Source organism: Lissotriton helveticus, chromosome 2_2, assembly GCF_964261635.1.
Source record: "Lissotriton helveticus chromosome 2_2, aLisHel1.1, whole genome shotgun sequence".
NCBI classification, from domain to species: Eukaryota; Metazoa; Chordata; class Amphibia; order Caudata; family Salamandridae; genus Lissotriton; species Lissotriton helveticus.
The window spans coordinates 483,064,397-483,078,613 of record NC_136060.1 but is presented as its reverse complement, the minus strand read 5'-3'; the positions used below and the strand labels follow the sequence as shown (position 1 = coordinate 483,078,613).

The 14,217-nt window shown below is 42.5% G+C and overlaps 1 protein-coding gene across 1 annotated transcript in view; it reads left to right on the top strand.

Moving 5' to 3' along the window:
• LOC144821899 (uncharacterized) overlaps positions 1–14,217 on the top strand; it is a 164,148-nt gene that overhangs the window by 88,032 nt on the left and 61,899 nt on the right. The window contains exon 3 of the mRNA XM_078679047.1: positions 584–832. Within this exon, the coding sequence (XP_078535173.1) occupies positions 584–832 (249 nt within the window). The remainder of the gene's footprint in view (positions 1–583; positions 833–14,217) is intronic.

Sequence of the window (14,217 nt, the reverse complement as noted above, 5' to 3'; positions counted from 1 at the left end):
ATATATATATATATATATATTTTTTTTTTTTTATTACTTCCAACCTCTGTGTAGAAATGCCCTGTAATACAAGCCACTTTCCATTCCGAGGGGCGAACAGAAGATATATGTGTTAGACCCTACATCTTGTTTATCAAAAAAGATCTTCATTTGCAAGCTGTTTTATTATGCTCATGTAATCTAAATTTCTCAACAAATGCTTATGCTTTCCTCACAAGTCGTATGTAAAGTAATCCAACTCCCTTTGGGATAATTTCTGCACTATACAAAAAAACGTAATCAATAAATAAACTGATCACATCCCTACAAATTTGGACACGATGTTTAAGTACAATAGTATCCAATCAGTGGAATCTGTTGTCATTTTAAATATCTTATGTCGCTCTGCTACCAATTTAGGAAGTGTGAAGATCGTGCGACTAGGGATGAAAGCTAGACTTCTATAGGTCTAGATTATTTATTTGAAACTTCCATTGTAAAGAATAAATATCAGTAGAAAGACATTCATTTTTTTACAAGAAGACTATACTTGAGAATTTGACAATGGATACCCATTTATCAACCATTTATTGTTTGTTTTCAGATCCTGTCTGCAATGTCTCCATTACACACCTTCCCTCAGAAAATGGCGTTCTTCTCTATTGCAACTCCACCGGCAGTGGGAGTTCTATTGCTTGGACCAGAGATGGATCTAGTTTGCCGGAATCCCATCTACTAACTGACAATCACACACTGAGCATACCTCGAGACGTGGCCTGTGGCTGTTACCAATGCAGCGTGGTGTGTGGCGTGTTGGGACAGCGGAACGCCACCATCAATCTGTCGTCTCCCGGTGAGGTGCAACAATTCAATTATCCGATGATAATAATGTCTTGTGATCTTTAAGCCTGTTTTTTAGAAAGCATTTATAGCTTTAGTTGTTTGTGGGCTTGGCCTGGCGCTGCACAGGCGACCGCTCTGTGATGACCCTTATTAACAAAACCTAGGTATCATCGTGCAACCTGCTGGTGCTGGAGATGGACACCCTTGGATAGCTGTGTCCTACAAAGGGGGAGAGGGGGCTTCCACAGTAAGATTGACACCAAATCACACTGGAGGCGCCAAAATACAAGCTGCTGCGAAGCAGTGTAATTGCTGTGTATTTCTAATTCCCATTGGAAGCCATTAGGATAAGCTCTGGAGTCTAAGGGCCAGATGTCCAAAAAAGATGTACAAAGAAGTCCGTTTGCGATTTCCAAATTGCAAATTTTTGTGATTCGCAATAAAGAAATTGCACCCATATTCAAGTGTGTTTTAGACATTTTGAGATTCCCAGTGGGTTGCAAATAGGCCTACCTCATTAAAATTCACGAGGTATGTCTCGCTTTGTGGCCTAATGGGAATGGCGAAAATTCACAACGATGGTGGTCTGCTGGGATCAGCAGACCACAATGTCCGTGATTGCTTTAAAAAAAAAATGCAGCCCATTTTCTGAAAGGAAAAGGGGATGCATTTCAAAAAGAAAGATGAAAAGTTTTCTTTTCATTTTTTAAGAGTAGGCAGTGGTCTGTGGTGCCACTGCCTGGTCTTAAAATATAGGTTTACAAACAAACATTCTCAAAGGGTAAGAGGTCCTTTTTGCAAACGGGTTACCACCTCCTTCATGGAGTCAGTTAAATGAGAATGTTTTGCAACTGCATTCCGGTTGCAAACCATTCACACATAACATTTCTATTCGGTAATTGGAAGGGACTCCCTAAACACTATATGCGATTCCGTAATGTTACGGAATCGCAAATAGAGCCTCTGTACATGCAGTAATGCTTTTTAGCAGTCGTAACTGACCCGATTCTACGAATAGGACTCTTTGTGAACACTAAAAGGTTTAGTACATCTGGCCTCTTATCACATCAGTGACAAAACAAGAGGATTTTATCCTGCTGTGACACCATTGAAAAGTGCTTGCTCACTCTGTTTTCAGTGGAATAATGATTGCCGAGATGATCTAAAGATAAATAGCCCACACACAATCAGGGGCTGTGTTATTCTCAAGAACACACGAGGAAGTGTGACCATAAGTAGATTAGATTTTAGTCAGCAAATCCAGTAACAGAATCAATTAAACAAACCTTATTGTTACCAGTATAACATAGAAACCATGAAGGTTTAATTAAAGACCTACGTTAAATAAACAGAAAGCAATATATGGGTAGTTTTAAATCATGAATAATAAATGATTTACAGGGAATTAGCATAAGGCTCAAAAATAGGTAGCAAAAGTTAAGAACTAGCATTAAGTTAATAGATGTAGTATTTTCTTTCTTTTGTTGTATATTTTTATTGAGAAATACATATCAGTATATAAACAATACATACAAAAAAAGAATAAACAATAAATCAAATTATGGCAACATAATAAAATACTATGAAATGTTAACTTCTCAGATTTCTAAACACCAAAACATCATACAGATTTCAAAAGATACAATATCTGAGATACTCATAAAACCTGGAAAAGAAGAAATAGGAAGGATGGACAAGGGAAGAGATGATGTAGCAAGTATACAATATATAGTAAACCATATATTATCGGAAGATAGTGGAGATAATATCATACAAATGTAACATTTCAAGTGGAGATATCCCTACTAACTCAACTATGTCCAATGGGTGAACAGTACGTCTAATTAAAATAACAGTGTTAATGGCTAAAGCATCAACAGTCCGAATGATAATGATAACAGCAACACCATGAATATAAATAACGATGATAATGAATTAATAAGGAGATAAAAAAGGAAGGGGCTTCCTTATCGTAGTTCCTAATTCGAAGGAAAATCTGAAATACCAGAATTATTACCAGAAATAGAATATGTATTAGCTAGAAAGGGGTTCCAAATTTGGATGAAAATTCCAACACTGCAATCTATAAATGTGTTTTTCATATGATGCCATTTTATACATTTCAATAAGCCATTCATCATGTGTAGGACATTGTGGTGTTCTCCACTGTCTTAATATACAAATTATGCAATAGCTCGTCTTGTATGGTTTGTTAGATTTGGGAGATCAGTAATATCATGTAATAAAACAAATTTTTCTGTTAAAGGAATGAACACATGTATAGCTCTGTGTAGAGAGGCAGTTATGGAAGGCCAATATTCCTTCAGAATTGGACATCGGAATAAAATGTGTAGCATATCGCAGTCTTCCAGTGGGCACCTCCAACAGGTAGATTGGTGTAGTAAACCTGCTGTCTTGAGTTTTTGTGGTAACCAGTACCAGTTAAGAAGAACTTTGAGAGTAAATTTCATTCTGGACTCTCTGATTGTCTTATCCATGTTCGTAATAACACCCGCCCCTTCCTCATCGGAATAAGCTATGTTAATTAACCCTTGCCATTTGACATGAAGTTGTACTAGTAATGGGCATGAGTGTAATTTATGCACTATGATATTATAAAATTCAGAGACTGCGTCTTTGAATTTCCCCCATATGTTTAAGTATTATTACACTGGGGAAATCCTCAACTATCCACAGATATGGTCCTAGTACACGAAATAGGGCTTGTTGTAGTTGTAAGTATTTCCCCTCTTGGGAGGTAGGGTGTTGAAATTCTATCTGAAGCATTTCAACAGTTTTAAGCTCACCTTCTAAAGTGAGTAAGTGATCCAACATTAGAATACCTGCTCTCTCTCATATATCCCATGAAATTGATTGTTTACCTATTATACCATATGGGGGCCATTCCAGGTAGTCTCGGGTTGCTCTTAAGGAGTTTGTGGGCATGTATCCAAAATCTTAAGCATCTTAAGCATTGATTGAATAATAGGGTCGGGTGTTTGTAAAGCAGGGGATTTCTGAGTGTAAAACCTATGCAAACCTGAAGTTGCCTAAAAATATTGTCTGTCAATGAGAACCCATAGTGGGGGATCATCCTCTCTGAGCCAAAGATAAACCAACCGAGATAAATGGAGGGCTGCATAGTAATGCTCAATGCACGGTAAACTATGGCCCCTAAATCGCCTGTGAACAATCTATTTGGAGTTTTTAAGTCTAGGTTTCAGAGATCCCCAAATAAAAGTTTTAATACCTTTGTCGCTATCTCACAATATTGATATTTTAACTGTTATAACGCAACATACCTAAAACATAAGTGAAACAAAGCACCATATTCACTTTCACTGCCTGCACTCTCCCCCAAAAGGACAGGTTAAGAAGGGACCATTTTTCATGCTCTCACTTCGTTTTGGTAATAAGCGGATCTAAGTTACCCTGAATCATACGTTCTAAATCTGTGTTGATATAAATACCTAGATACTTCAGGCGGTCCACTTTCCATTGAAAGTCATAGCCCAAAATAGCTGCTTTTGTTGTACCCCTGGACAGTGGGAGAGCTTCACTCTTATTCCAATTGACTTTGTAGCCAGATATGATCGAGAAGCGAGGAATGGTGGACATGAGTGTCGGGAGTGAAGTAGACAGATCAGTAAGTGTGAGCAATGTGTCATCTGCATAAAGCAGTATTTTTGAGATCCTTGCTAGTGTAGGAATGCCTACTATTTGTGAACACTGTCTTATTCCAGCAGCTAGCGGTTCAAGTGCAAGAAGGAATAAAAGGGGCGATAAAGGGCAACCCTGGCGGGTTCTTCTTTGCACTAAAAAAGATTTTGAAAGGAAACCCCCACAATTCACTTGTGCGAATGGTGTCTCATATAACCATTTGACCGTAGAGATATATTCGTTGCCTAATCCCAACCTATGTAGTGTATGGAACATATAGTTCAATTCAATACGTTAAAAGGCCTTCTCTGGCATCTAAGGATAAGGCTACTCTGTCTTCTCCAGCATCCTTGGAAAGCCAGAGTTTGTGAGCCAAAGTGCATTAACCTGAAACCAATATGTGGAAATGTGATTTAAAAATATTGTTAATACTAAACTCTAATTGGTGTAAGTACACCTTTCTACCTGCTGCAAAAGGAAAAGAACACTACAGATCAAACAATGTATATCTTTCTCAAACCATGTATATCTGTCGTCGGTGGGTCTAAACCTCAGTGCGAGTCCGCAGGGGAGAAAACCACTTGTGGTAAACAGATTATGAAAAGAACCAAGCCATGAAGTTATAAAGTTCATGTAGGAGATTTGTATATACAAATACAGTGTGAGCTATACATGGTGTTTTGAACAACAATGTAGGAGAAAATGAAATGAATCTTATCCATCAGATGTATAACTGGAGTAAAACAGTAATAAAATTATATTAATCCATAGCATGCATATATACTCATCTAGCTGGAAGAAGCTACAGTGGAAGGTTTATCATCAGATTCTTTATCAAAAGAAGTAGATGACTTCAGAGGTGATCTCGATTTGTGTCTGGTATTTTCCTGTCTGAGTACTTCTACACTGCTGACCACTCTCTGTCAGACTGTTTCTTAAAGGTACAAATGTGTAATCTACCAGTACGGTGGCTTTGAGAATCATTCTGCAATTGAAGTTGACTGTTCATTGTTGTTTCGGTCAGGGGTGGTGGTGTTAAGTCCATATGTTGCTCCTCTAAACTGTCCCTGAAGCATACCAAATCCTCAGGCTCTGTGTAATCCCTTGATTACCCATCCATTGTGATCCACATTGTAGCAGGTTCTAAAAGACCATATTTAATATCACATTTCCACTGTGTTGGTCTAAGTTGCTCGAATGCTTTTCGTTTGTCATTGGTTTCAGTGGAGAAGTCCGCAGCAATAAATGCTTTATGGTCTTCCAAGTCATATGGGCCATGTTTACGAGCTGCTGCTAGTAAGTGATGGACCTGTTCATGATGCAGGAGACACGCAATAATTGATCCAGGTCTAGATTCAAGATTTGAAGGTGAAGTGGTTGACCGAATCCTGCGAGCTCGCTGCAACTCAAGGGGATGCTCAAAAGATATGTTCACTAGCCATGGTATAAAGTTTAGTAGCAAGCTCTTCACATCATTATTCATTTCCATTTTTCCTCGAATTCTATAAAAGCAACATCATTTCTTCAGGCCCTGTCTTCTGAATCTATTACTTTTTGTTTTAAATGCCGGATATCTGAACCCCAATACTCTGCATTATCTAATCTTTCTTCCAAAAGTGTGGTTCGTTTATCTAAAGTTTCCACTTTGGTAGGAAAAGTGTTTAGGTCCATCCTTATTGACTTCATTTCTGTCGCGAGATCTGAGATTTTGACATCCACAGATCCTAATCATTGTCCCACAGCAGAGATCTCTTTTAAAATAAGGTCCATAGAAGCAGTATCTTGTGGGGCAGTAGCAGAAGTGCCCGAAGGTAAAGTGTTTCCTACTACTTGTGTAAACAAAGGCTTTCTATTAGGTTTTCCACTGGCCATACTGTTATACTTCAATGTTAGAGAAAACAAGAAATAAGTACTGCCTAGTAACCAAATATGATATGCAGTCGCCTCACAAAGCAGTTAGGTAGTAATGATAGAGCGCGCGAGGCCACCCGACCAATAATTTCGCCGTTTCCGGCTTCAGGGCCCATATACTTTCAAAAATCACCATATACATTGATCAGGTGACTTCACGAGCTCTACCAATTTGTGTGTGTTCCCTACTATTGTTTCTCAGTGCACCCGACTTACCATCCACCAACACGGGTACCTAATGACCACAATGAATCAGGGAGCTAGCTGTAAAGGAAAGGCAACAAAATACAAACCCAACCAATAACACTCAAAGATACTGTTTAAATGACCACGGACAACTGGAAGTTTTAAAATGTTTATCTAAAGTTCGTTATTTCCATTCATAAGGTATACAAGAATAAGGCATTCAATAACTAGTATAATGTAAATGATATAACTATAGAGAAATAAAGACAAGGTAATCATCAAAATACTGCTGTGAAATGCAAATGAGAAAAATACTACACAATCTCAGAAATGTTTAAGCATGGACAGACTATGCATGGGTAACTTATAGGAGGGCCTATAAAGAGTAACACGCTAAGCTTAAAGTAAAGGGACCTTTAAACAGTCTAGGTAAGGAGGTTCTAGACCAGGGGTACTCATAGTACGGCCCGCGGGCCGCTGGCGGCCCGGCAAGCCTTTCCCGGCGGCCCGCGGACCTTTCAGACATCGTACCCGAGGTTATTTATTTTTTTAAAGGCTGTCTGCAACCAGCGCTGACATCGAGACTCTGCTGCCTGTGGGGGCCGGGCGATTTCCGCGGTAGTCAGAGTGGGGCTGCAGGGGCGCTGAGAGGTGAAAATATCCTCATTAACATGCTAATGGCCTGTTAAAGACCTGTGAAATGCTTGGGTGCGGCTGTGTGCGCGCGCCTGGAAGCTGTCACAGCCCGGGAGGGGGGAGGGGGAGGGCACACAGGCAGGGTACGGGCCCAAGCCCAATATTTACTGCCAAGACCCCCTCCCACCCCAGGGCTCTTGCTCGCCGTTAATGGCCCTTCTGGTAGAACCCGCAGCCCCGCTCCGCTCGCCATCAGGACAGATTCAAAAGAAATTAACGAGGGCGCATTCTCTGCTTTTAATGAGTCAAAAGTAGGTTTGTTAGTATGTTTCCCTGTAAAGCGCTTCAGCCGCAAAATCTCAAAGCGCTGTATTGGTAGTTGGTGTTATGTAATACTATCGATTGTCGACTTCCTATTGGCCCCAGCGAGATGAAAGGTCGAGGGGGTGCGCCAGAACTGGAACCGGTGGTTTGCAGGCTGCCCACAAGCCCTTGCAGCGTGTGCATTATTCCACTGAGCAGATATACATGGTTCATTTACATTCGAAGAAAGTGTAAACTGCCTTTAACTAATAGTCTGGGCGTTTAATAATACTCCCTTGTTATTCTGCATGAAAACTCTGCCCCCTTTGGAGCTGCCACGTCGAAATATTTGGATAACAAGATAACACGCTGACACTTGGCCCCTTCGTTTGTGATGTGAAGTCTGGATGGCAAACTCCAGCGAAAAAAAATCAGAGAAGCTACGGTTTGGCTGCTTTTGTGATCACGCAGTCGTCCTGCCCCAGCATCTTTCGATGCTTAAACAGCGCCGTCGCCCCTGGGCTAGGAAGAGCGCCTCTCCCATCGCCCTGGGCAACGTAAAATACAAACCACTTTTTATCAAAAACATTCTTTTTCTACTGTTGGGGGTGGGCAGGGGGAGTTCAGTGGAATTAATACAATCTTATATCGTTTGCGTTTTAAGAGATCTCCGGCTTGTCAGATCGCTTTGAGGTGAATGGCATGTGATGGGCAGGAGCTCTTGTCTCGGGCTATAAACATTGGCGGTGTGGATGTAATTACCACCAGTATCTCTGGAAATCTCGGGCTCGCCGCCCAGCGAGATGCGCAGAGGCCCAGCACTTGTTTACATTGTGAGTATGAAGTGTCACTTTAAATGGGCTTACCTGCGACATAAAGCAAAAAATAGCCATGTGGTGTCATTGGAAAAGAACCACACCCTTTATGTTATGCAGATTTGTAGAGCGCACTATTACCCAGAAGGGTATCCTGGTGCTGAGCAGGTGTGAATGTAGCCAAATCTAGGACCTATTCGGAAAGCCACGTCTTCGTCTTCTTGTGGAATGCAGCGAGGAGGAGGCTCTTACGTGTAGTGGCAGGTCTTTCCACGCTTTAGGAGCAATGTAGTAGACGTGAGGGAAGAGAGTGAGGGAGGGAGTCAGGGAGAGAGAGAGGGAAGGGGAGGAAGGGAGGGAGGGAGTGAGGGAAGGGAGTGAGGGAAGGGGGTGAGGGAAGGGGAGTGAGGGGAAGGGAAGGGTGTGAATGTGAGGGAGGGAAGGAGAGGAAAGGAGAGGGAAGGAAGAGGGAGGAAGAGGGAGGGAGAGAGGGAGTGAGACAGTCAGAGTGAGTGAGACCGAGGGAGACCGGGAGGCAGAGAGAGAGGGAAGGAGGGAGGGAGGCAGAGAGAGGGAAGGAGGGAGGGAGGCAGAGAGAGGGAAGGAGGGAGGGAGGCAGAGAGAGGGAGGGAGGCAGAGAGAGAGAGCTAGAGGGAAGGAGGCAGAGAGAGAGCTAGAGAGAGAGAGAGAGAGCTAGAGAGAGATAGAGAGAGAGAGAGAGAGAGAGAGAGAGAGAGAGAGAGAGAGAGAGAGAGAGGTGTGTATGCCGGGTAGCTCAGTGGACGAAGGCGTCTGCTGCAGGGACCTGTGTTCAACCTCATGGTCGCAGTTTTTTTTTTTGCTCTAGGCCCGCCCCCTCCCCCACTGACCCCGCCCCCACCGGTGCGGCCCTCGGACACAAACGACACTGTAAATTTGGCCCCCGAGAGAAAGTTTGTGAGTACCCATGTTCTAGACCATATCAGAAAATGACAAACTGCAATGCAAAATATAATTTCTAACAGGTGAGATGACATGGGAACACGTTTACGAGATAATTGTAAATGACTTTCAATGGTTTGCGGAAAGCATGGAAAATAACATATGCAAAGGTATCACTTTATTGAAGCAAAGGTAGAAATATAGAAAGGTGCGAGTTTAAAGAATTCAAAACAGTATTTACCTAGACTGGTGAGGAAACCAAACCCTGGCCACGGGTCAGTTAAGGACAGGAAACCCTCAAGAAAGGATACCCCTCAAAGGACAGCAGGTGCAGAATGGACACCCAGGACAGGACAGGATACCCTCGGATTAGGAATCAGGACAGGACCTCGGGACAGGACAGCAAACCCTCAGGACAGGACCGCTCAGGACAGGACCGCACCCGCAGTTTGGAAGCAACGCCTGCGCTCCACCCTCTCTGCAGCTATCGATCAAGACCCCGATTGGGTCAACGAACTCCCAGCAAAGTGCTTCGCCAGCACTTTAAGGTTCAGTAAAACCTTAGTCTATGGTCAATTTCGGACAGAGTGCTCCGCAGCTCTCTGTATCTTCAGTCACCTATTGAGTGCGATGGGTCAGTGACAGGTCAGCTAAACCAGACAAGTCGGACGATTCCCTAGGTGAACCCAGGGTAGATATACTGTTTGGGGCAGTGTACCACCCCCCAAATGTTGCAAAGTGTCAGAATCCCTCAATTTGGATTGGTCCTAAGGTAGGATTTGGGTAACACACCAATCATAATAGAGTATTTGTATGCCACATTAACATATTCTGGTACCGCCTAGCGAGATAGGGGTTCCCATGAGAGACTACACAGCAAACAGTAGCGCAACATTACAATGTAACATATAAGGAGCCACATTCGCTGTTCTCGCGGGGCAGAGGTGACTTTCTCAGGAACATCTTGCCCATCACTGCCAACTGGCTGTGTTCCATCAGTCAAGGTCCACTGTGCCGCAGAAAGTTGCGCAGGCGCAGAAGGGACCTCCAATATGGCTCTCCTCTCTCTCAGACCCCCATTCCCCGCGGTACATGAAAAGTAAGCGAAAACAAATTAATACATAATAATGTCATCATGGAAACACATCACAGGATTTGTACTTCTAACTTATCATCAAGAAATATACTTATGCAATCTATATGTTAGCTACATAGAAACGACGACAAGAGCAAACTGCACGAGCAGTGTAAGCTATGTATTACGCATGCGCATGAATTTCCCTCCAATTCTGCAGACACGTCAGGACACGTGAGTGTGACTGACGCATGCGCAGTAGCTAAATACTAGCGGCGGCCATTTTAAAATGACTCGAGTAAATTATTTAGTAAAACACATGTGCAAGCTTCGTAATCCTTATTCAAACGTAATATAAATGTTAGTAAGACGTACACTTGTTACCTTGTTACACATAAACGAGGTTCTTGAATACAGCAAGGTCGCAAAATATGCGAAGCTTTGCTTCATCAATCCCCTCTTTGATGATATTTACTATCATCACAAAATAAATGGAACCAGATGCCAACTTTCTTTCACACTTTATACAGCTCTATCTCTTCCAACAAGCGTTCCAACTTTTCTCTTTCAGTTTTTGTAGGGTGAGAAGTCTTCACCTTTTTGTATATCTGATCATTCACTTCCTCTAATTCGATCTCATCCACACTTCGATTCACTCCTCTAGCATTCATTTGATGTTTTCTGGTGTGCTTGCGGCATTTACAACAGATAAAAATGAATAATATGATAAGACCAATAATTCCAATTGGCATCAGTATTTTGAACAACAAGCTTTTACCTACGCTAGCAAGCTAATGACCTACGTTTGAGAGACCATCTACCAGTCTCTTCCAGGCACTATCAACCTCGAGTGGTTTGAGTTCCTTTGTCAAATTAGTAATGTTTTTCACATATCTTTTGATCTGTACACTTTTGTCCGGAATATAAGTGCAACAATGTTGCGCCTTCAACATCCGGCAGACTCCGCCCTCTTTTGCTAATAAGGTATCAAGAGCAAGTCGATTCTGCAAAACCATTGATCTGATCGCAACCATTTCGGTGTTGACCAGCAGAAATCCATGAGCTGTCTCAGTAGACAATACATCCACTATAGTAGACAATTTACAAATTCTGTGTGTGTTCAGAACCACTCCCACTCCAGGTATCAGTGCACTGAAAATACTACCCATAATTTCACCTATACTTTCTCTTTTACTACGCACTAAGCCATTAGTATTTTCACTGCTTCCAGCATTTCCATTCACATGGTATATTTTCGGGAAGACAATGCCAAAATAGCAGCTTCCATACCAGTGATCCAGCAATTTGAAATAAGCCTTGTCCCCACAAATATAATAAATTCCAGGAAACACAGGCTCTGACCCATTTTTGAAACCCCAACCTCCAATTACCTTGTAATTATGTTCGCATTCACTGGAACCAATGAAAACATTATTATAGTAGCTAGTCTTCTCGCGATGAAGACATAACTTTCCTTTCTTTTCAAAATTCAGCAACAGAGCAGGTCCCGCCCCACCATTTGAGGTGCCTTCCATGTTCTCAGCCCACTTTGGCCTTTTCTGACTTTCGTCATTAGCCTTCTTTTGTATTTTAATTCTTCTTTTCTCTGCCATGTTCAGGAACATCTTTTCCTGTTCACGCAAAGAACAAGTCAAGTTATCTCTGTGTGCGTCCGCTATGTCAATGTTACCTATAGTCAGGAAGTAGTCTCCCATATATCTTATTGTGTCACTTTTGGTATGTACAGGATTCAGGTTCCCACGTATAGGAAGCTCAGAAAAGATCACGTCATTGTTAGAGTAATAGTATTGTAACGGTCCTCTTTTGTAAAATAAACTAGCTAAAATGCTACAGGAGATTCCATATGTCAATGGCAAGTGATGGTATGTCACGCCTTCAGCTACAGAGGTAGGTAGCTTCATGCAGACATAGCAATCTTCAATTTCCATAGTCTCTACATAGTGTATTAACAAGTTTGCAAAAACATTTAAGTGTGTCCTGTTCTTAATTCCATGATAATGTAGTCCTCCCTCATCTGATGCTTCTAAGTCTTGTTTTGTTTGTCTCAGTGCTCTCTCATGTCTTGCTACACTCTGTGTTGTCAGCTCCTCACTGTCAGTATTTACAATTTCAGTAGGGACAGTGTTAGTATCTTTACTTACAGTAAAGGGTATAAAGATTGTTAGTCCTATCCAGATAACTATCAGTACTACTATACTACATATACACACCTTGCAGCACGTCTTGCAACGACTGCAACTAGGTCTACCATTCACAGTTGAATCAGACATTTCGGCTCAGAAGAAGTTTCTCGACCCCTCTTTGTGTCTTTACACAGCTAGCTTACTTTGTGCCAATTCACGGTGGTTCGTCTTCTTCTTCAGCAGAGTACTCAGGGACGGGCTCTCCGTCGCTTACGTCAGTTATATCAAGATCTTCAAGTTCTTCCAAAACGAGGGTCCATTCAGGAGACTTGTACTTTTTGTTTTGTCTTTTTATTCGATCACTCCTTCTTTTGGAAGAGTTTTCCTCTTGCTCAGCTATCCGCGCACTTCTCCTTGCTTCTGCACGTTTTTCTTCCACCGTCCTTATCCTTAGCCTCAATTTCTTTACGAACCTAGGCTCAAGGTGCTTTCTTTTCTTGAGTCTCTTAGTTGGCACTTGGACTTCGCTTTCTTCTCTTATCCTCTTGTTCTCTTTAACTTGTGGCAATTCTGCTTCACTTTCTTCTTCTTCTTCCCCTATCTGGCTAGTTCCAGGGCTAGCATCTAGTTCTTCTGCCTGGTTACTAATCTGGCCTTGTTCAGGAATATTTTGTTTTTGGCTTTCGATTGTCTCTGTTTCTGTTTCTGTTTCCTGAACCCGTTCTTCTAACCCTATCTGATCCTGTTCAAGCACTTCGATCTCTTGATTTTCTTCTGCTCGAACTATTACTCTATGTCTAAGCTGTCCCTTATCCACATCAGGAGTTAGTGGAGGTGTATCGAACACCTGTTCTGTCCCTGTCTGACCTTCTCCTTCCTCAGTTTTGATGTGAATCTCAAGCGGCTGAGGTTCTTCGCCTGTGCCTTGCTTTTCCTGGCTAGTCCACTCTCTACCTTCACAAAGTCGCTCTCTTGTTCGAATGGGATCTTCGGTCAGATCAATCAATGGTATCCATTCTTCTGGCCATATGCTTGGCAGCTCGTCATCAGCTACTCCTGGCTCAGTTTCCTGGACCTCTTCAGCAGGCTGGATTCTTGGCAGTTCGTAGTCAACTACTCCTGAGCCAACGTCTGCTGTTCCTGCAGCTTGACTGGTGCTGGGCTGTTCGTTGTCAGCTGCTTCTGGTCTGGCTCCTGCAGAGTCCTCTGCTGGATGCCCTTCTTCTTCAGCTTCCTTGTCTGGTAATACCTTCTGGGTGTGTCCGGCGTGGATCCACTGGGGAACACCTGCACACTTCACTGCAGTGGTTGTTACCAGGATTACTTGGCGTTTCTTTCCCCACCTTGGTGCCAGACAGCTTGACCGAGTGTGCTTCTTTATTTTGACCCAGTCTCCTGGAACCAAGTTGTGGAGAGGAGTCGTTGGATTGAGGATGCCGTCGTCTCCGATCTGGCGAGAGATAGAATGCACTTGGTCACCCAATCTTCTGCAGTACTCAAGCACCAAATCATCAGTAATACTCAACAGTTTGCTTCCTGGCACCCATGCTTGTCTCATCACTCTTCGCATAATGATTTCATGGGGACTTAGGCCTGTCTTGCGGTCAGGAACACTTCTCAGTCCCATCAGGACCAGGGGCAGGGCCTTCACCCAGGTCATGCCAGATGCATCGCACAGCTTTGCTAGTCTGTTTTTGATAGTTCCATTTATTTGTTCCACTATTCCAGAAGCCTCTGGATGATA